General features: G+C 39.1%; 1 protein-coding gene across 4 annotated transcripts in view; it reads left to right on the top strand.

The window, feature by feature from the left end:
* The window catches only part of LOC136864916 (aurora kinase C), a 261,391-nt gene that overhangs the window by 196,445 nt on the left and 43,311 nt on the right, over positions 1–21,635 (top strand). For all 4 annotated transcript variants that reach the window (XM_067142331.2, XM_067142335.2, XM_067142343.2 and 1 more), the window contains one exon: positions 11,559–11,790. In XM_067142331.2, the coding sequence (XP_066998432.2) occupies positions 11,559–11,790 (232 nt within the window). The remainder of the gene's footprint in view (positions 1–11,558; positions 11,791–21,635) is intronic.

Genomic DNA, 21,635 nt, shown 5'->3' with positions numbered 1-21,635 from the left:
GGATAGGCGACGGGAATTTCTCAGCCATACTCGACAGCAAAGCAAGCCACTCATTCATAAGTGGGACTGATACCAGATTACTACTGCTTATGAAGTCTCACCATCTCAGAAGGGTAGTTAGAGCAGCTGATTGGGTAAGCTATGCCATCCAAGGACAGACTAATGTAACTGCTAAATGCATGGACTTGCCGTTTTTAGTTAAGGTTGCAGTGATTCAGATCCTAATACCTGGCACGAAGGAAATCTACGGACTCGGAATGATGTGGAAGTCGACGTAGACCTGGGAAATGTCCAATTAATGCATCTTAAACGAAGTGAAGAAGAGGAGGTGAGACACGCCTTAAAGGACTTTCCAGGAGTCATCACTAATGACATAGGACGGACTAAGACTGTAACGCACACCATTGAATGCAACAGTTCCTCATCCATCAAGCGATGCCCATATCCAGTCAACCCGGATAAGTGCAACTTCGTCAATCAGAAGCTTCAAGAGATGGAAGGACAAGGTTTCATCAAACCCTGTACATCCTGTTGGGCTTCGCCTATCGTCCTACTGAAGAAGAGGATGAATGGGGAGTATCGACTGTGTGTGCCGCAAGTTGAACGAGAAGACAATTAATGACGCCTACCCCATGCCTAACCTTAAAGACTCGGTGAAACAAGTAACAAGATTTTCAGCACACTGGATCTCAACTCCGGATACTGGCAAGTGGAGGTCGAGGAAAGTTCTAGGCCACTCACTGCCTTCATGGCACTGAAAGGATTGTACCAGTTTACAGTAATGTCTTTTGGTTAAACCAAATAAAAATAAGTGAGTTATTCCAACTTTTCAATACAAAGTAAATAGCGTGTATTAAATAAACGTATATTGGGACTAGTTTCAACCTATTTAACGGTCATCTTCAGCCATATCGCGTGTAGAACAAAGTATTTGAAACACAGTTGTTTTAAAAATGGTCTCAAATCATAGAAGTTTGACACTATGAAAAATCGTTTATAGAATTTCCTGAAAACACATTTTGTGTAAGAAATTAGTTCACTTAGCTTTAGGAATATACGAGAAGTCTTCTTACAATATTCTTCATAGTATTCAAGAACGTGGATATAATTCAAAATTCAGTCTTGATGAGATGTGGAAGTGGGCATGTATGCTTAGTGTTGTCGTGGTAGAGGAGAAGTAGTCTTGTATTGTTTTCATCACTACAAAGTGTAGTTACTTGTTTTGCTAGTTTTTTGTACTTTCCACCGACACAGATAGGTCTTATGGCGACGATGGGACAGGGAAGGGCTAGGAGTGGTAAGGAATCAGCCGTGGCCTTAATTAAGGTACAGCCCTAGCATTTGCCTGGTGTGAAAATCGGAAACCACGGAAAACCATCTTCACGGCTGCCGAGAGTAGGATCTGAAAAGATACTCTTTAAAATCATTCATAATCTTTATGAGATGTAGAATTGAGCATATATGCAAAGTATTGCCTTAGCAAAATGTTGAGTTGAACAAATATGTTATTGCAGTGAAAAGGAAATTCTATATAGTTGTGTATAAAGAAAACAATATAAAAACTATTGAAGGTATCCATGCAGATTGATGACATTAAAAATTGTAAGTGAAAAGGCACTTTAAGATATGTAGTGATGAAAACAATGTAAGACGACTTCTCCTCTACCACAACAACACTAAGCATACATGCCCACTTCCACATCTCATCAAGACTAAATTTTGAATTATATCCACATTCTTGAATACTATGAAGAACATGAATTTGCATTAAAATGGTGGAATGAATTCTCATCTAATGCTGATATAAAAGAAAGGTCTAATAAGATTTTAAAAATTTAGGAAATATTAATGAAATTCAATGAATGTAAAATATTAAATGAAAAGAATGAATGAAAAGAAATAAGTAAAAATGTGGATCATTTTACGTAACAAAATGTTAAGACATATTAATAAACTAACGTACTTGGAAGCAAAAGACATGAAAAATAAAGATTACAGGGCAAATGGAAAGGAGTTCGAGAGGGAAATAAAATAAAATCATGTAAAAATAAAATTATGAAGTTAGAAACATGACAAAGATGAGTAAAATTGAAAGCAATAAAGAAATGAATTGAAAGGTGAAATGATGAGAATGGAAAAGAAAGGAATTCACGAAACGTGAAATTAAATAGGTGGAAAAACCAAAAGTTGCTTAATATACAGTATATTATTCGACGGGGGTGAGAGGAAGGATGAAAGAGGAAGAAGTTAGGATTAGAAAAGGAAAAAGGAAATGAAAGAATCGAAGAAAGAAGTGATAAAATACTAAGGTTTAAAAAGTTTAATAAATATATAGTTAAAAAGAAAGGTGTTATGAATAGAGGGAAAAACCTAAGGTGGGGCTGAAGAATGAGGGAATGGGGGTAAATGCTGAGAAGAGGTGGAATGAATAGAATGGAAGATTGAATTTAGATTGGTTAAATTAAATTTTTTAAGAATAATCATAAAAAGGTCAAAAAGAGTGTTGGTTTTTTCATATATTTCATTTTGGTTGTAATTAGAGTTAAAATATTGATCTAAATGTATGAAAAATTATGATAATTTCAAGTATTGGGGCTTTGTGTAATATTTTAAGAATTTTTCGGTTTTACTGAATATCTGTGAAATTATGGTTATAGTCATGCAGATGTTGACCTACAGCCGAAAATTTGTGTTTAATGGTATTCTTATGTTCTGAGTATATAGTGATGGTTTCTTCCTGTTTGACATACGAGAAATTGCAATCGTGACATTTGATTCTATAAACACCATTTGATTCTATAAACACCTGATTTAGAGAAACATTTAAATTTATTAATAAAGGTGGAGTTGTATAAGATATCTGAATTCTTATTAGTTTTGAATGCTATATTTATATTGTATTTTTTTAAGGTGTTTTGTAAATGTCCTTGTTAAAAGTAAAGGTTGAAATTATTGATGTGTTAGGTTTATCTTTTATTAAAGTGGTTGACGGGCGATGGCTGTACTTATTAATTATACTATCAATGAAAAAGTTATTGTATCCATTTGATTTAGCGTTGAAACGAATGGTATTTAGTTCACTTTTTAGATCTTGTTTAGACATAGGGATAATGAAAGCTCTGTGAACTAAACAATTGTAAGTAGCCCGTTTGTGAGTTTACGGTGAGTTGAATCATGACGGATTGTGGAAATGGTTTGAGTAGGTTTTCTGAAGATTTTATAACCTAAAAGAGGTTGGGTTTTTAGTGATTGTTACGTCTAAATAGTTAATTTTTTGTTCAAGTTCAGATTCAAGTGTAAATTTAAGTATGGGTCAATAAGTAAGATTTAGAAGAGTGGACTCCGCACTGGAAATTTTTTCATCTAAAATAACCAGGACATCGACATATGTAACTCAAGAGGATATTGTTAAGTTTGGTTATTTTCAATCTTGTTGTGTTCTAAGAATTTGAGGTAAATATCAGCTAGTATGCCTGAAGCGGGTGAGCCCATGGCCAAACCTGTTTGTTTATAGATTATATTTTCAAAAGTGAAGAAATTGTTATCCAGAACTAATTTCAAAACCGAAATGGAATCTATCATTTCTAATTTACTTAAATGACTGTCTTGATTTAAATTATTTTCAATAATGTGATAGAGATTTGATATCTGCATACTAGGGTACATATTAATGATATAAGATTGAAGTGAGTGATGAGGTTGGATATTGAAATGACTTAAGTTATTAATTAGATCTGAAGTGTTTTTGATGGATTTGTTGGACATAAAAAAATAATTCTTTGAGAAATTTTTGAATAAATTGTGAAATATTATATAAAGGCCTTGGCCTAAAATTATAGGACGAATGGGTACATTAGCTTTATGTATTTTTGGAAGAGCTTTAGCAGTAGGTAGACTTAGATTCATGCTTATTCATTTATTTTTCTCCTGGTCTGTTTATAGGAAAGGGGTGTTCTTTAAGGTTTGTTTTAGTAATCTCTGAATTTTCTGATTTGGATCTTTTTTGGCTATGGAAAAGGAAGTATCAGAAAAGAAATTATTTGTTTTATTTATGTAATCAGTTTTATCTATTATAACAGTAGTATTACCCTTGTCGGCTTTGGTGATAAGATTGTCTTTAATTTTCTTTTTAAGAGCAAATATGAACACACTTTAGAAGTTTTATGAGATCATCTTGTAAGTCAATAGCAGCTTTATTAATGGCTACTTCAGATTCTGTGATTAGTGACAACGTTGAATTCATTAAGGTTGGGCCAATTATGTTTAGGGCCTTTAGCCAAAATTGAATTTTCAATATAATTTAATTGTATATTGGATAAATTGATGACTGGTGGATGAAATTGTTCATGAGTGTTTAGGGGTGTTCTGGTTGATTTAAATTTGTTTTGATAGTTGGAAGTTTTTAGGGAATTAAGTTTTCTTTTTTAATATTCGCTGTTGTTTGGTTTATAATAAATGTGGGATTGGAAAGGATTCCATTCAGCAGTGGACAACTTGGTTACTTCAAGATGAGTCTCATATAATTTAAGATTTATTAAAGATTTTCTCTTTTATAAGAATTTAATTTCATCTCCTGGCCTTAATTTATTAGTTTTGAAATGAGATTTCCAAGTTTGAGGTGAAAGGCGATGTTTTTTCATAGTGCCTGTAAGAAAATTAGGCATTAAAGAAATACATTGTTTAAGGAAATCAATGTCTTTTCCTAATTACGCGATTTTTATTTTTTAGCTTAAATAAAAAAAGCTTTACGGTTTGTCTGGTAAGCTTTATCATTTAGGGAAATGAATTTCATTGTATGGGTCCCTATTGAACTTAGATTAAACCAAATAAGAACACCTTTTGGACTGAAGAATGCTCCTGCAACCTATATGCGACTAATGGATAACTTATTGTCAGGATATATTGTCGATTTCTGCCAAGTGTATCTGGATGACATCCTAATCTACAGCAGGAATTTAAAGATCAATTTGTGTATCTGAAGAAAGTGCTAGAACGACTGAAAATTCATGGTCTGTCTTGCCAACTGGAGAATTGTCACTTCACCCAGTCCTGCGTAGAATATCTTGGCCATGTTCTAACATCTGAAGGTTTAGAAAGAAACTGGAGAAGAATAGAGCTATCGAAGAAGAGGTCAAAAGAGATGCAGAAGTTGGAATTACACTAGAGGTGATCAATAAAAGGAAAGAGTTTAGAAACATAATCAACAAAATCAAATTTTTTGAGGACAAACCACCTAAAAAGAAGCCCAACTGGATAATCTCTGAGGAGGAGAGAAAAATACGAAGCGAGAGAATGAAAAGGTTCTGGGAAGAGAAGAGAAGAAAGGCCAACAAGCCTTAAGTTCTATGCGGTCTACAGGTGGCCAAATTCGGAAGAAGAAGAGCTATCGAAGAAGCAGAACGCCCACGGACCAAGCAACAAGTACGTCATTTCTTTAGCTTGTGAGGATGGTATTGTAGCTTTTTGCCAAGCTTCGAAGAGAAGGCAATACCACTCACCGATCTACTCCTTAACAACCGCCCGTTCAGATGGACCAGCAAGGAGCAGGCAGCATTCCAAGGCATTAAGGCTGCAATGTGCAACGTTCCTGGTCTAGCCCATCCCGACCCTCAGCGGAAGATGTGCCTGAAGATGGGCGCCAGCGCCTCCAGCTTAGGAACAGTGTTATTCCATTGAGTATGCCAGCAGAAAGCTATCTCCCACCGAACAGCGCTACTGCACTGCTGAGAAGGAGCCTTAGCTGTGGTGTGGGCCATGGGCAAATTCAGAGGCTACTTGAAGGGAAGGAAGTTTCATCTGTACACTGATAACGCAGCTCTCAAAAGGGGGAACTCTGTCTCTGGCTCAAAATGTAAACTGATGCGATGGGCTCTGTTAATTGCAGAGTTTCATTTTGATGTGTGTTACATCCCAAGACCGACGAACATAGGAGCAGACAGTTTATCTAGGCTCCTGGCGATAGAACCTGAAGTTAGGAGCCCCATTGTTGAGAGGAAGTTTCCACAAAATCACCAGAGCGAATCCAGTGAACCTCTCCTTACGATCATCAAGAAGGAACTTGATCTGGGCTTAATCAGTGGCAAGAGCAAGACAAACCCTGTGTGAACATGACGCAGTGGATTAGGAGACAGAACACCAATAGTCGACTCGTCCTGAGGGAATTCAAGATGTGCTACAAGAAATTCTGAGTTGATGGAGGACTCATAATATACAGATCTCACCTCTGCGAAATACCTGCAGTAGTGGTGATACCTAGACAGCACTGAAACCGGACATCCAGGAGGTAAAGAGACATATCTGTCTGGCGGAGATTCTTCTGGGTCAACATGCGGAAAGACATCTTTGACTACGTGAAAGGGTGTTACATCTGCGTCTGCACCAAGGCGACTAACAGGAAGGCAGATTCCAGTCAGCGAAGAAGATGGCCACTTGCCCTTGGGAGGTCATAGCCCTGGACTTGATGGGTCCTTACCTTAGAACACCAAGGGATAAAACAGGACTCCTAGTAATCGCCGACCTCTTCACAAGATGAATTGAAGCCTCTCCGGGACACATCACTAGTCTTCTGCAAGGTGACTTATTCAGCTGCTATGGTTATCCACGGTACATTCTGTCAGACAACGGGAGTCGCTTCACGTCAAGGAAGTGGTAGCAAATGATTGAATGGAGCATGGAGCACTGGACCACCCCTACTACAACCCAAGGGCCAATCCACCAGAACCAGGAACTAAAAAGGATGGCACGGGTCCACGTAACTGACAAGGAACATAGACCGTGGAACTGTCAGATACCGCAGTCGCTCTTTGCCCTGCGACGACACATCAACCGTGTCGCTGGCTATTCTCCAGTAGAGCTTTTCCTTGGTCGACAGCTATACGGCACCAGGGATTGGGAGATTCGTCCACCACCCACTTCTGGTCAAGATGTTGGAGTTGTTTCCCTGGCAGAATGGCAGCATAAGCAGCAGCAGGACATGAAGGAAAAGCAAGCACTGGACGAGAAGAGTTGCCTTACCCAGGCCAACAAGTACTGTGATGTAACCACCCAGTCAGTAATAAGATTGGAGAGATTTACGCAGGTCTCGTACCTAAGAGGGTTGGCCCTGTCGAGGTCGATAGGCTGCTGGGCCATGGTGGCTACTTGCTAAAGACCGACCCTCCAGTCAAGGTCCACGCACCAGAATTGCGGCGAGTCACCCAACCGCTGCACGTACAGAGTTTAGCCTGGTACTGCCACGGGTCCACCTGGAGGAGAGGCTTCTAATAACACCGCACAGTCTGGTCATGAGGGAGAACACGCATCGAGGCAACGCGTCACCGACGCCCGACACGGTAATATCTGGCCAGAGGAGGAGAGTACATCCAGCGACATGAAAGAAGAGAGAAGGTATAGTCTATGACCAAGGCAAATTCGAAGAGTGTGTTAGACCTTTGAAATTGTTTCAAGTTGTAGAGGGGGGGATATTGATGCAAGTGTGTAGTGGACTAGTATAACTTGGAAACAATTCTCTAAACCCATGGATAAATAGCAAAAATATCTAGCTAAATTAGTAGGTGGTGTTATTATTATTATCTGCGTAGTTAAGTACGACAGGTTGTCAGTAGGACTTTATTTGGTATAAATCGTGGTCTATCATTTATTGTGCGCTGTGGTATCTGTCTTGTGTAACAGAACATGTGAGGTTATGTACGATTCTTCGTCTATATGTTTATTAATAAGAGTTTATTTAATGTAAGAACACGTAATTAATGGTATATAATTATTACTTGTAAATATGATGTATAAATCAGATGTAATGTTCTGCAACACAGGGTTAGATTCTAGAACAAGGTGCCTTTTTTTCTCGAATTTTACAGAATGTTCTGTTTATTTGTATGTAGGTTATTGGAGACTCAAGAAGATAAGAGAAAGCATGTTGTCATTCTTTTCTGGAAGTCTGGCCAGGCGAGGTATATAAAAGGGCAGTCTTGGGTTGAGTTGTGTTAGTTAAAGTCGTTAGTAGAGTTAAGTATGTGAACTCATATTGTGGTAATTCCGTTGAAGTAGTTACGTTGTGTTGGTACATGTGATCTTGTCGAGTGTTCCGTTGTTGGTTGACATACTAATGTGGTAGTCGAATGTGTATATGATTTGTAAATAAAATGGCGTACACAGTTGACAGCATCTCATGTGTGCGTCTTTGTGAATACGGTAACAGGCTGTTAGTTTATAGGAAGACAAGAGTTTTCTTTTCTATTTCCTCTTACGCTATTGTTTGTATGTAAAATGTGTGGACTATATGTGAAACACCCCCTTCATTTTAACTCATTCGTGTCATATACATAATTTTGCTTACTCTTCAAATGACTGAAGAAAAACTATTTTAACGGGCTTCATGCTCTGCAATCAACGACAGACACCCTTGCACACCTACAGTTATTTGAAAGATCATAACAGGAGAAAATCAGAGGGTGCATAATATTTCTCTTGGCTTGAAAATTAGCCCCACCAAATGTATCTGAACACCAACAAAACAAGAGGTAGAACCTTTCCTTTGGTGTCTGCTGTCTATCTGGTATATTCCTAAAAGTGGAAAAGTTGACTTATTTCAACCAATCTTTTTATTTTGATTCTACTCACTCTGGATTGTATTATCAGGTGCATATGTTGTGGTAACCACATGGAGTTGGTATTTGTAGGAAGATTATTCTCAGATATTTTCATTGACATTAGGTCTGTCAAAGGACTGTATATAACAAACATTTAAGTATATGTTATTTCTTTCCTTTATACCATGCATGTATTTATTGTACGACGGATAATCACGCAGATGGTTACGATAAATTGGATTTTAAGTCCAAGGACCGGAGGACATGTTGTGCATGTTACTTCAAGGTGGGTCACTGGGAAAACTAAAGAGCCATTTTACTCTTTTCGGTAGGGCAGATATTAAGCGAGGTATCATCAATGTCCACACAAGTGGTCAGAAATGCAATATGCAACCTGAGAACCTTGAAGAATTTTGCACAACTTTGGACCAGGAGCTGTACCGTGCAATAAATTCGGAAATAGTCCTCATTCTCTCTTGATTTGTTGAGCTTCATTTTCTCACAAAATTGTACAAAATTATTTTAATCCTCCTAGTCAATACTATATATTGTACGTCCTATTAAGACGAAACTTCACATATATTAATAGTTTTGTACACTTTTGTAAGAAGTTCAACAGTAAATACGGATTAAACATGACATTCATGGTCTGTAATTGTTGGGCTAAATCATATTTTCGTTACTGTCCCGGGCTGTTTTTTAGGAAAGTATCATTTTAACATGTCGCATTAAACATGTGAATAGAACCATGTTACTTCGCATGAATTCCCGAAGGAAACGTGTAATCCACTGAAAATTCCCATGCAAAGAATGGGTACAAAGCTTGTATTCTTGCATATTGACTTCATAAAATCACATGATTTTGACTATATAACAAATTAATTTACGAAATTCCCTAACCTAACAAATCTGGAATTTGTGCTCTTGTATGGTTCAAAATATAAGGCAGTACAGAGTGGCGCAGGGAAACTGGAAATTTTAAACATTAGTGTTGTCATCACTGTAGCACCGGCAGGTTTCTGGAACTGATATGTAGTTGTTATGAACACGTTGCAGCATTGGAGTGGTGCAGAATATGTTGTTGCTGGGAGAGCGTAGTACAAACAGGGTGATAGTGTGACTGCTGCACAGTGGTCATTTCGACAGCATTACCAGCTCGGACATCATGGATGTGTGCCATGTGGTCATGCGATTACGGGTGTGCATAATTGTGAAGTAACTGGTTTGGCCTTGAACCGGAAGCCTCTGGGAGGTGTTCAAACAGTACGTACACTTAAGAATATTTCAGCTGTTAGTTTCCATCGATAGGAGCCCGTGCTGCTCCGTTTGGTAACATGCATCTGCGTTAGGGAATGGGAGACGTGAGCATACAAAGAATACTGCTTGAATTCAAGTTCTACCCCTACAAGTTACAGATTGTGAAGAAATTAAATCCATGGAGCCCTGTGTCACACAGGGAGTTCAGCAAACTGGTGTTGGCCAAAATCAACGAGGGCGCCAATTTCCCTAACAACGTATGGATGTCAGACGAAGCACACTTCCACTTTAACGGTTACATAAACAATTTTCATTTCACCGGGCGAGTTGGCCGTGCACGTAGAGGCGCGCGGCTGTGAGCTTGCATCCGGGAGATAGTAGGTTCGAATCCCACTATCGGCAGCCCTGAAAATGGTTTTCCGTGGTTTCCCATTTTCACACCAGGCAAATGCTGGGGCTGTACCTTAATTAAGGCCACGACCGCTTCCTTCCAACTCCTAGGCCTTTCCTATCCCATCGTCGCCATAAGACCTATCTGTGTCGGTGCGACGTAAACCCCCTAGCAAAAAAAAATTTTCATTTCGTATACAGGAATATCCTTGCGAATTGCACGAGCATCCATTACATAGAGCCAAGGTCACAGCACGGTGTGCTGTTAAGTGGCATGGCATCATTGGGCCTTACTTTTTTGAAAGTGAGGATGTCATTGGAACAACAGCTACATCTGCTCGGTGTATTGATATGCTTGAGACATTCTTTACACCGAGACTGCACGCTTTTTACATCAAAAATACGTGGTTTCAGCGGGACTGAGCCCCGTCACACCCACAGTATCCCCTGCCTGTCTAAGAGGCGACTAAAAGGTCCCCCTCTGAACTATCGAACTTGGGTTGGCGACCACGGGGCCCTTAGCTGAGTCCTGACTTCGCTTCCACTTACCTGTGTCAGGCTCCTCACTTTCATCTATCCTACCTGACCTCCCTTGGTCAACTCTTGTTCTTTTCCGACCCTGGCGCTATTACGTTTGCGAGGGCTAGGGAGTCTTTCATTTTCACGCCCTTCGTGGCCCTTGTCTTCCTTTGGCCGATATATTCATTTTTTGAAGTGTCGGATCCCTTCCACTTTTCCCTCTTAGTGTTATGTAGAGGATGGTTGCCTAGGTGCATTTCCTCTTAAAACAATAACCACCCCCACCAGAACCACCAGTCGATGGAATGCGTGTCGTAATGGTGACATTCAATTGCCAACGAGATCACCTGATCTTAGTGTTTGCGACTTCTTCCTGTGTGGTCATCTTAAAAGTAAAGTGTACCGCTCACGTCCTGCAACTATCCATGAACTGAAACAGAAGATTGAAGACGAAATCACTGCCATTCTCCGAGACATGCTAGAGTGAGCATTAAGAGTTTCCGTAACTGGTTGTTAGAACGTGAACGCCGAAATGGAGCACATCTTTCTGCTGTCATCTTTAAGGAGTAAAGTGACAGTTTGGCATTTTTTAACAAACATAAATGGCATACTGTATATGTGTACTTTGGTCAGTAAAAATATTTTTTCCTGTGTTCGTGCAAATTACGTTAATAATTTCCCTACGCCACCCTGTATTGATATTTTAAATCCAGTGTAATGTTCATGTATGATGTGTTATGAAAAAGAACATCACAAATATTCTTTCGTGTGATTTCCTCTAAAAATGTGGTCTATTGTTTTCAGGCGTGATACCTTGTGTGGAACATTAGATTATTTACCACCAGAAATGGTAAGAGGTCTTCCACATGATGAAAAGGTGGATTTGTGGAGTCTTGGAGTTCTTTGTTATGAGTGCTTGGTTGGCAAGCCTCCATTTGAAGCTGTAACATATGATGAAACCTACAGACGTATTAGTAGGGCAGAATATTCTGTACCTGATCATGTATCTCAAAGAGCAAGAGATTTGATATCAAAGGTAAGAATTGTGTTTTCACAGTTAAATTTGTCAGTACATTTCATATTTTGGGATAGCCCACCTGGTGTCTGTGATCAAGGCATTCAGTCTTTCTGGTCTGTTACCATGGTTTGCCAGAAGTTCCATTGTTGGAAGAAAGTTGCCATCAGAGTAGAGAAGGTGATGGTGCACTATTTCTAATCACTAGATTGTGTGCCAAAAGCCTGGGTTAATTCCACGTCTCTCTGTGTTCCTATGGAGTGAGGTAGTATGACGTTGATGGTGGTTCATCCAGTGAATGGGGATGGTAAAGCCTTGAGTAGACTCCATGGTGGTGTTCAACAGTAGTAGGCTATGTGCTAACATTAGGTTTACCCCCTCCGTATGTCCTTATTACACACCAAACATGGAAGTCGCTCATAGGCGTCGAATGGAAAAACCTGCACCAGGCTTCTTCCAAGGCCACACAATGTCAGTTTGTCGATCAATATTTTGAAATGTTCAAGTTACGTTTTAGAATCTCTGCTCTTGTAAATACCTTTGAACGAAATTCTTTGTTAGAGATTATTATTTCTACCTGTATCTTTGATAGTTGTGTAGTTTTCCACATCTGACTATAAAAGGGTGGTTGTTTTATATCAAAATAGCTTAGATTTTTCATTCCTTCATTGGTAGTGCACAATTTCTGTTTCCTTGTATCTGGTGCTGTGATTCGAAATTTTCCACTTTTATGTATATATTTATTGTTGTTGTTGTTGTTGTTGTTATCTTCATCACTATTATCATTATTTCACAAGTAACAAAAAATTAGAAAGGAGAATGAGAATACAGATTGAAGTGCAGGCTGAAGAAGTGCAAATATGTCTCTAGAAATTGAGAATCAACACTGGACCCTAATGAAAAAGCAATGGGAATGTGGAAGAGAAATTGTGAAGACATATCACAATTTTGGATGGGCATACAGGAGCATTCCCAGAGACTTTCTATAGAAAGTTATGAAGCAAAAAGGATTTTAAAAAGGAATGAATGATTGAATACATGACTGCAATATGCAACAATTATGGGCAGGAGAGAATGGTTTTGAAATGTATCTGGATTAAGACAGGAAAGTTTGCTGTCACATTGGTGTTCATAATGATAAAGTATGAAGTTGTGAAGTACACGAAGGGAAAAAGGCCTACAGGCAGCTGAAGGTGGCGTGTGTGCAGACAGCATGGTGTGGGAAGCAAATGGAGTGAAAGTACAAGGTTAGCTGGACATATTGTGTGAGTACATTGGTAAATATGGAATGAAAATAAGCATGGAGTATAGCAAGACAATGGTGTTGCCGAAGAGAGAAAGGAAAGGTAATGTAAAAATTCAGAGACAAACCCTTGAATTGTGGAAAGCTTGCCAGTACTGCAGCATCAAACTAATGCAGGATTGGACATGGGAATCAGTAAAAGGATACAACAGGGAATTTTTTTAGTATTAAAATCTTGGTCTAGAAGGTAGAAGTATCAAGGAAATATAAAGAGATAATTCGTAAGATTGTCATGGTTTGCTTATGCAATAAAGGCATATTGTATAAAGTCAACCGGTCGTAAAGTTACGGCCCAGTGGGGTTAGAAACTAGGTGTGTCAGTGAAATGAGTACAGTGTAACCTCGATTCTCAGCTTTTGGAGAGATCCCGAGGAAAAACTTTACTATACAGGAAAACAGAATATTGGGTAACGATTTGAAACCATGAACAGTTTGACTAAACATAACAATAATGAAATATCTATAATTATAATCTTCCAAACACTCCTAAAATAAAACCAAACTACAGCTCTAATGGGCCTTGGCCTACCAAGCAGCTGCTGCTCATCTTGAAGACTTGATGATTGAGGTTATGCAGGGTTAGTGTGACAAATCATCTCAACCGTTATTCCTGGCGCTCTAGACATTGCCATCTCACCGTTAAGTAGCTCCACAATTAATTATAATCATGTAGGCTGAATGAACCCAGAACCAGCCCTAACATTCCAGGTAAAACTGCCTGACCTGGCCGGGAACGAAACCAGGATCTCCGGGTTAGAGTTGGGCAAGCTGGACCGCAGGGCTGGGTTTTAAACATTAATTACATGAATTAAAAATCTCTATACTTTACATTTAGTTTTACCAGGGAAGCTTCTTTCAGGTCAGCAACTTCGATCAGCCAAGCTCATCGAAAAATATATAATAAATAATGCCTACCTAAACAACAATTGATCACGAGTAGTTTTTAATTATTTAATGTAATTAAATAAAGCTCCTCCAATACAAAAACTCCCATCATGATGGTGAAATCCCTTCTTTTTTATTTCCCAGTGTAATTTGGTCACCAGTGTACTTTGGTAGTAAGTTTCTGGAAGTCTTTTACCGCATAAATTAGGCCTACTTATACTTTTAAAGGTTATGTTGGACTTGAGAATATAGTTTTGAATGGAAGTATCTATTCTCAAAAGTTTTTTCATGCATTATATTCAATTCTGCCCGTCACTGATCACAAGTAAATTGGAAAGAGAAAAATTAATCAAAACTCCGGAAAAATTTGGTGGTCCATTATTGGATATTATAAATTTTCCAGCTAACTCATTCCTGGTTGCCAGCGTTTTGCCCCAGTGTGCTAATTTGGGCTCATCAGTTGGTAAATAGCACACCTACCAAGATGCGTGGCTAGTGCATACCTTGGAGGCTACTGCATAGGCTCCAGCCTAACTTAGCTCACTGCGGTGAAACACTGGCAATCAGGAATGAGTTAGCTGGAAAATTTATAATGTCCAATAACGGACCAACTACCGGGTGAGGAGAATAAAGTGAACCGCTCCATCCTATGCGCAGGAATTCCAGAGCGAGTTAATCGGCCAGTGACGAAATACAGTGCCTGATGTACTGAAGGGCATGCCACTGCGCCGGGTTTCAGTCTTTGTTGAACGTTTGCAAATGTGACACATGCTTCGTTGGTGACATTAGTGTAGTGTGTGAATTCGTCAAAATGGCTCAGGTGGCTGAAGTCGGATATCGGTATTCTGTTCCTCAAAGAGTATTCCTTTACGATTCATACGTCTGTACAGAAAGTGCGAGGGCCGTAAAGAGATTATTTAAAGGGAAGTTTCCTGATGTACAAATTCCAGGTTGCACTTCGATTCATAGATTAGTGAATAAATTACATAGGACAGGGAGTCTTCTTGTTAAGAAATGTAATAAACCACAATTGTTCTCACACAAGAAACTGTAGGTGACATTGGTAACGTTCTGGGAAGGTCTCCTACAAATTCACTTAGACTTGCTCAGGAAATGGAAATTTTCCTTGGTTCTGTTCGAATGGAAACAGTTACTGAAGGTTAACGAAAAATTTCCTAAGCGGGTGCCAGAAATGCTTTAACAACGAAAGGAGGAAGTTTCAACCTCTCCTGGCGTGATATATGTGAGTACTCCTATTTTTTGTGTTTGTTAGAAATAGCTTACGCGACGATGTATTTACTGTGGACTTTGTCACGCACGCACCTCTTGTGTGCAGGCTGGGCTGCGGGACTGGTTCCGCTTTATGTTGCTTACCTGTATATTGGTATTATCAATGTACTCATTTAGGACGAATGTTTCAGGTTCTCTATGGGAATCAACATCTATGTCATCAGCTGGAGAGCGCGTTGAGGCACTCGCTGCACAAGACAGTGAGAGTGAGAATTGATACAATTTTCTTTAAATTTTACACTACTCACATAAAACTGTGGTTTTTAACCCTTTCCCGTTTCCCAATTAAAGGCAGATGCCTGGCTGTAATTACAGTGTTTTCTGACAGTCCTGTAAATCCCAATAGGCATAGCAACATAAATACCACCCTTTAAAAGAAATAACTAGAAGTCAAACGAATAAAGATATCTATATTTAATTTCTTTTGCATTTCGTTCCTAAACGATTACTGCATATAAACGTGTACGCACCCTAATTTTGAATATCCACGTTTCGCTCCTGATGGTATTCCAAAATGCACCCCGTCCTGCGCAGTGTTAGATCGCACTGCTTACTTTTGAATGTTGTCTGTTTGCCTCTCCTAGAAGCTGCCCTGTTTTTCATTTGTAAACAGAAAGCACACACTTTGGCATGACCTGGTATCTTCACAAGAGAATTAAATAATTTAGGGGATGGAAGCCTGCTACCTCAGACTACAGGGGTAACACCAAACAAGGCACAAACACAGTTAAAAGGGGGAGGTAAGAGTACAATACACAATATAAGAAATCACTACACATTCGGAAAAACAGTAGCTGGCATTACTCGGATCTCCAACAAAACATGTACGAAATATCAGTAGGGCCAACTAGTGAACAACAAACCGGGAAGATGAAAAGGCTGGGAACCTACCAAAGGCATGGACATGGCTTAGATAGCAGATTCCGAAATGAATCACATGATCCTTAGTTTTTAAAAATATTGATATACATAGGTTATTCGTAGCAGTGTAAATTCAAATTACAAATCAACTATACATCCAGTTACCAATGCAGTAGTACAATGCAATTTACAGGTTATCCAAAATCTAGCGTACCTCAAGTGATACAGAACTACCAGAGGCAACCCCCAAGGGAAATAATGTTAAACTACAATATACATATTTTAGTGAAACAAGAAATGGGAATGCCTCGGAAACGAACAGGTAAGTCCAGCTGAAAAACTAAGGCCTCATAAGTAACTAATTTGGTGAATCTGGGCGAGGTTACGGCAGACTCCTGTATGAAAAGCAAATCGGAACATTACGGAAATTTTAGCAGGAACGGAATTCAAGAGTGCTTACCTGAGGAGAGTGCCATCCCGGAAGCCGGAAGACATCAACCAGATAGGCAGCTCGCAGACAGGTAAACCGAGACCGACAGAATTCAGGATACAGAATTAATTCGAACACTGCCTCGCTCACTATATATAGGAATTACTGGCCTTGGAGGCAGCCAATCAGCGTGCACGTGTTCCCCATCGCCACCTAGACCCACCAATCACAACCTTACTTTCGATCGCGAACTTTGACTAACATTCTAGAATACGCATGATCGCGAAAGTCGTATTTTTCCAGATTAGACAGAACACACTTTCTAGAACACATACCAACAAAGTAACACACCCTGTACAAAAGTTATGTAACTTTCTGGATCTTTCCAGGAACTATTGACAGAATTCTACTATTTACAAATGGCTATGTTACAACATTATACAGTACAGGTTAGGTCAATAAAAATAAAACATCATATCGTATTTTTCAAACAAGGTCTTCAAAAAAAATACATTCCACTCGCATTACATAGTTCACCTGTAACATCAAAATGCACCCCGTCCTGCGCAGTGTTAGATCGCACTGCTTACTTTTGAATGTTGTCTGTTTGCCTCTCCTAGAAGCTGCCCTGTTTTTCATTTGTAAACAAAGCACACACTTTGGCACGACCTGGTATCTTCACAAGAGAATTAAATAATTTAGGGGATGGAAGCCGACGGGTAAACTTCTTTTCCTGAACGTATGTTCGCGGGTCGAGAAGTTCCCGATCAGCTGTTGCACCAGAAGTTCAGCTGTCTGTTTCCATGAGCTGTGAGAGCTGTTCGTTTACTCATGTCATAAAGAATGAAACTGTTCACAACGCACACACTGATCACAAAATGAAAAATAAGTTTCCACAATTTTTTAGACGATGTCCAACCCAGTAGTATTCTCTTTTCTGATCACTGATGTCTACGCCACCCATATGCTTTCTGTAATTTGTGACAGCACGAGGACACAAAATTTCTATTTCTTCACTGCCTTTACCGGTTTTTTGTTTCACTGTTCCATCATTCACAGGATCTGAATTTGTTGACAGCATTAGAACAGTATGTTTATCTTGCCAGACTGTTGCAGTTACACCCTCATTTTGCATTTTCCTACATTCCCCCTCCTTGAATTTCAACTGTGCAGGTTTCCTAAACTGATCAGGCCAACCCTTTCTATTTACCCTCATTGTTGCACAACTATAGGTGTTATGGGTTAGCAATAATTTCATCAGTTTTGCAGAACTGAATAAGTGATCAAAGTAAACTAATGCCATTTTCCCCAGTATGACTCTGACAGGTGTAAAATCACCTGCTCCCCTAATTATAAGTTCTGGTCCCGTGTTTCTTTCTTCCCTTTGTAAATCGTGCATTTCAGAAGGTAGCCATTTCCACTGTCGGCAATACCCCATGCTTTGATACACCATATGGTGGGTTTCCCTGGGAGGTACTGTTTCAAGATAAATCTTCCCTTGAAACCTCTCATAGCTTCATCTACTGCGAGTTCCCAGCCAGGTGCGTGCAAAGTTCCGAATTTTTTGGTAAGTTGCAGAGCTGGTCTTGTTTTCCACAGAATATTGTAATGTTCATCTTGTGGTGTTGGCGTGTTTAAATGGCTACTTAGAGGTAAATATTGCCCAAGTTTCCTAAACTGTTTGTGTCATTGCCTGCCTTACTAACGGGCACACACATGAGTCTCCTAGGAAGTAATTGTCTATTTTAGGTAAAACCACCAATCCCATATGAATTAGAACTCCTACATGTCCCCTTATTTCATCAGCGTTAACGTCTTGCCAGGTAGTATCAGCAGTGCCGGTTTTTCTTTGTAAATATTCAGCATGAATATTTGTCTTCTCTGCTACTAGCTCATAAAATTCCGATCCCACAGATAATTCAAAAAAATCTTTTTTCTGAACTCCACGAAGGTAAATCATGACTTGGACCGGCATTGTTTTCCCATATTTTCAGTCCATCAAAATGAATATTGTGACTCCAGATATCACTAGTAACATTTCTTTGTAGCCCTGTCCCTCGATCTTTATATATTTCTTCACGCTCATGAATCTTGGAATCATTATCACTACTACAATCGTCAGAATGCAATTCTGAACCACAACTAGAAAGCTCACTATCTCCAATAACTTCTAACCTATCTTCAATTTTGCATTCTTTCATACATTTTGACACAACTCCGCGATTAGACAACATGGTTTAAACTTGAACAAGAATAATTTCTAACTGAAAGGTGAGTTTTATAAGCTGGGTCTGCTTGGGAAATACACACAGGAAATGCTGTCAACAAGGTCCTGACAGATTCCTGAGTCGAGGGAATACAGTGTGGTTTCACAAGGCCCTTCAATATTGCTCTCAACACAGTTCTAATGAACGCGAGTGTGACGAGCGCTTTGGAGTGTTCAGCACGGCGGGTAGGTGATAATGCTCGAACGCTCTGGAGCGTTAGGGACGGCTAAGAGTTAAAAGAACATTTTAACATAAAGTAAAAAGTCTTATGAGAAGACCTAAACATTAACCCTGGAACCGGCAAGCGGTTTACCTTCAAGCGGCAAGCATTTTGGCGATTTTTGCAAGCAACTTTTAAATATTCATAGAAATGTTGTTTTTAAGTTAATTTTTATGTATAACAAGTCCTTTTAATCAGAAAAGGATGAAGAATACTAGAGTAGGAAATTAAACTTACCAATTTTGTATCCTGAAGCAGTATGGACGAAGTATCCAACACACACTAAGTATTCCAAAATAATCCGAAAGTTATGGGCAACGTGTACGTAAAAAGTAATATTATGTGACAATTTTACTATATACAAAATTTGCACAATTTTATGCTGATTAAAAATATGTAGAAAGGTTTTACTACCTTGAAGTATTGTAAAGTAAAATAGAACTGGAATAACACAAGCACATCACACCAACACGTGTTTACTTAGATTCATCCTTGCCACCTTCAGGGTGGCTCTTTCTTCCTGTTTTCATAGGCCTCCAAAAACGTTTTAATTTATGGTAGCACTGTTCATGGACACCACAATTACATCCTGGGCACCAGAAGTGGGTGCGTGGCTTTTTTTCTGCAGTCGAACAGACAGGGCACAACCGCAGTTTCTTTCCTGGGAGGCGTACCAGCTGATGTCTCATTTCTCCTGAAGGTCCAGGTGGAATGTTTTGAAGAGTTTCTTCTGATATACTTGGGGACGAAACATGTACGAGGAGTGGGAGGGACGATATACGGGGCAGGATCAGGGGGTTTTGGAGGTAGGAGGGGGTATCGCGTCAAAGAGTGGCATCCTATCTGAAAGACTGAGCTATTTTCTGGAATTTTGAACAAATTAAACACTGCAATGAGAACATCAAACAGGATTTTCGGTTTCTCACAGATGTCATTTAAATTAAAGTTTGAATTGAAAAATTGGTCTAAGTGAATGTAGTAGCTTTCAGTAGTATCTAAGAGGGCCCTACCTACCACACTCCTCCCTCCCCCAGCTGGTCCACACGTCTCCCCTGTCAGTTCCTCTTCAACTCAACTTTGCAGTACAACCAGCCAACCAAAAGGTGAGTCTCTTCATAAAGCTTTACTTTCTTGCCCCATTTCCACTATCAGATTTAACTTTTTTTTTTATCTTCCATACCACAGGCCCGCATTGGATTGAGAATATTTTAACTTCAACATACAGGTCCGGTCACAAGATCCACTCGCCCCAGAAAAATACGACATAACACCGTATTTACGAAGATGGTTTTTATATGTATTATCTACTGACTTAGTATTGTTTTTACACTCACAGAGGAACATCATCCACTTCTTGCAACGTATTTAACATTACTACATCGCACTTAACATACATTTCTCTACGTGCTTTGAAGCCAATGCTGTACAAAGCACCAAAACTAAAAATTTTAAGACTGTCAAAGACTTCGAACTTATTTTTATGAGGCTTCTCAGCTTCAGTTTTTTATTCTATTCGTGACTAACAAGTTGTCAATCTTGTACTAATTACTATTCAAACCTGGACATTTAGCATAAATATACTTTATATTTTAACTTGATATATATAGTTTTAATTATGAGGATCAATTTTGTGTGTTTTAACTTTAACATGTATCTTTGTATAATGACCCTATTTGGCTGATGGCGACGTCCATGGATGTTGAAACCGATACCATTTAATAAGTGATGTTGTAATTTTAATCAACAACATATCTTGTATTGAAAAGGTGGATCTTGTACAATTTAATTAATTGTTTTGTAATCTCTCCTCAATATGGACCAAATATAAAATTCTTGACTTAACTTCAGAATGCTGATAATCTAATTTACACTTACTCCTACTCAGAAAGTCTGAACCTAAGATAACTGAATAAATTAAATTTGCAACCACCAAGCATATCTTTCAATCACTACATCCCCAATACTCATTTTAACAAGAACTTGGCTCCTGATTCTCTGCAACTTATTACCAACAGCAGAAATCACATATACATTAGACACAGGAATCTCCTCAAACTCAGTTCCTTTACACTTCAGCTCCTCGTAGAATCTACTATTAATTCAGGACTTCTGGCTGCCTGTATCCAATAGCACTTTCACCTTCTCCCCTTCAATAAAGAATTCAGTAATGGGAGTAACGGGCATGTTACTTAAATTACCCTTGTCAGCAATGTGGTCATTAAATCAGATCCTCTTGAACATCTGTTTGGTAGTTAATTTCCTTCATAGCACATGTTACAGCAGCATCTTCATTTAGGGACAAGTTGCCTGGCCTATCTCGCCCGCCCCTTAAGCATTTAAATTTCTTCTTGGTGGCTGATCTTGATTTGGATTATGATTCCCATGCGATCCTTGTTCATCCCTGTCCCGATTTTCCACATATCTACGGGACTCAGAACCTCTGCCGTATCCACGGTTGTTCCTCCCTGGGTCTTGACCTCTGTGGTTGCCACCTCGATCGTTTTGGCCAGGGTACCGATGGTACTCTCCTCGACCGTTCTGTCTCTGTCCATCATTCTGGTGGATATTGGAATGACTGTCACTATTCCTAGCATAACTTAAGGAATCAAA

Source organism: Anabrus simplex, chromosome 1 (assembly GCF_040414725.1).
Source record: "Anabrus simplex isolate iqAnaSimp1 chromosome 1, ASM4041472v1, whole genome shotgun sequence".
Lineage (NCBI taxonomy): Eukaryota > Metazoa > Arthropoda > Insecta > Orthoptera > Tettigoniidae > Anabrus > Anabrus simplex.
Note: the sequence above shows the minus strand (reverse complement) of the source record. Positions and strands in the feature narration are given on the sequence as shown.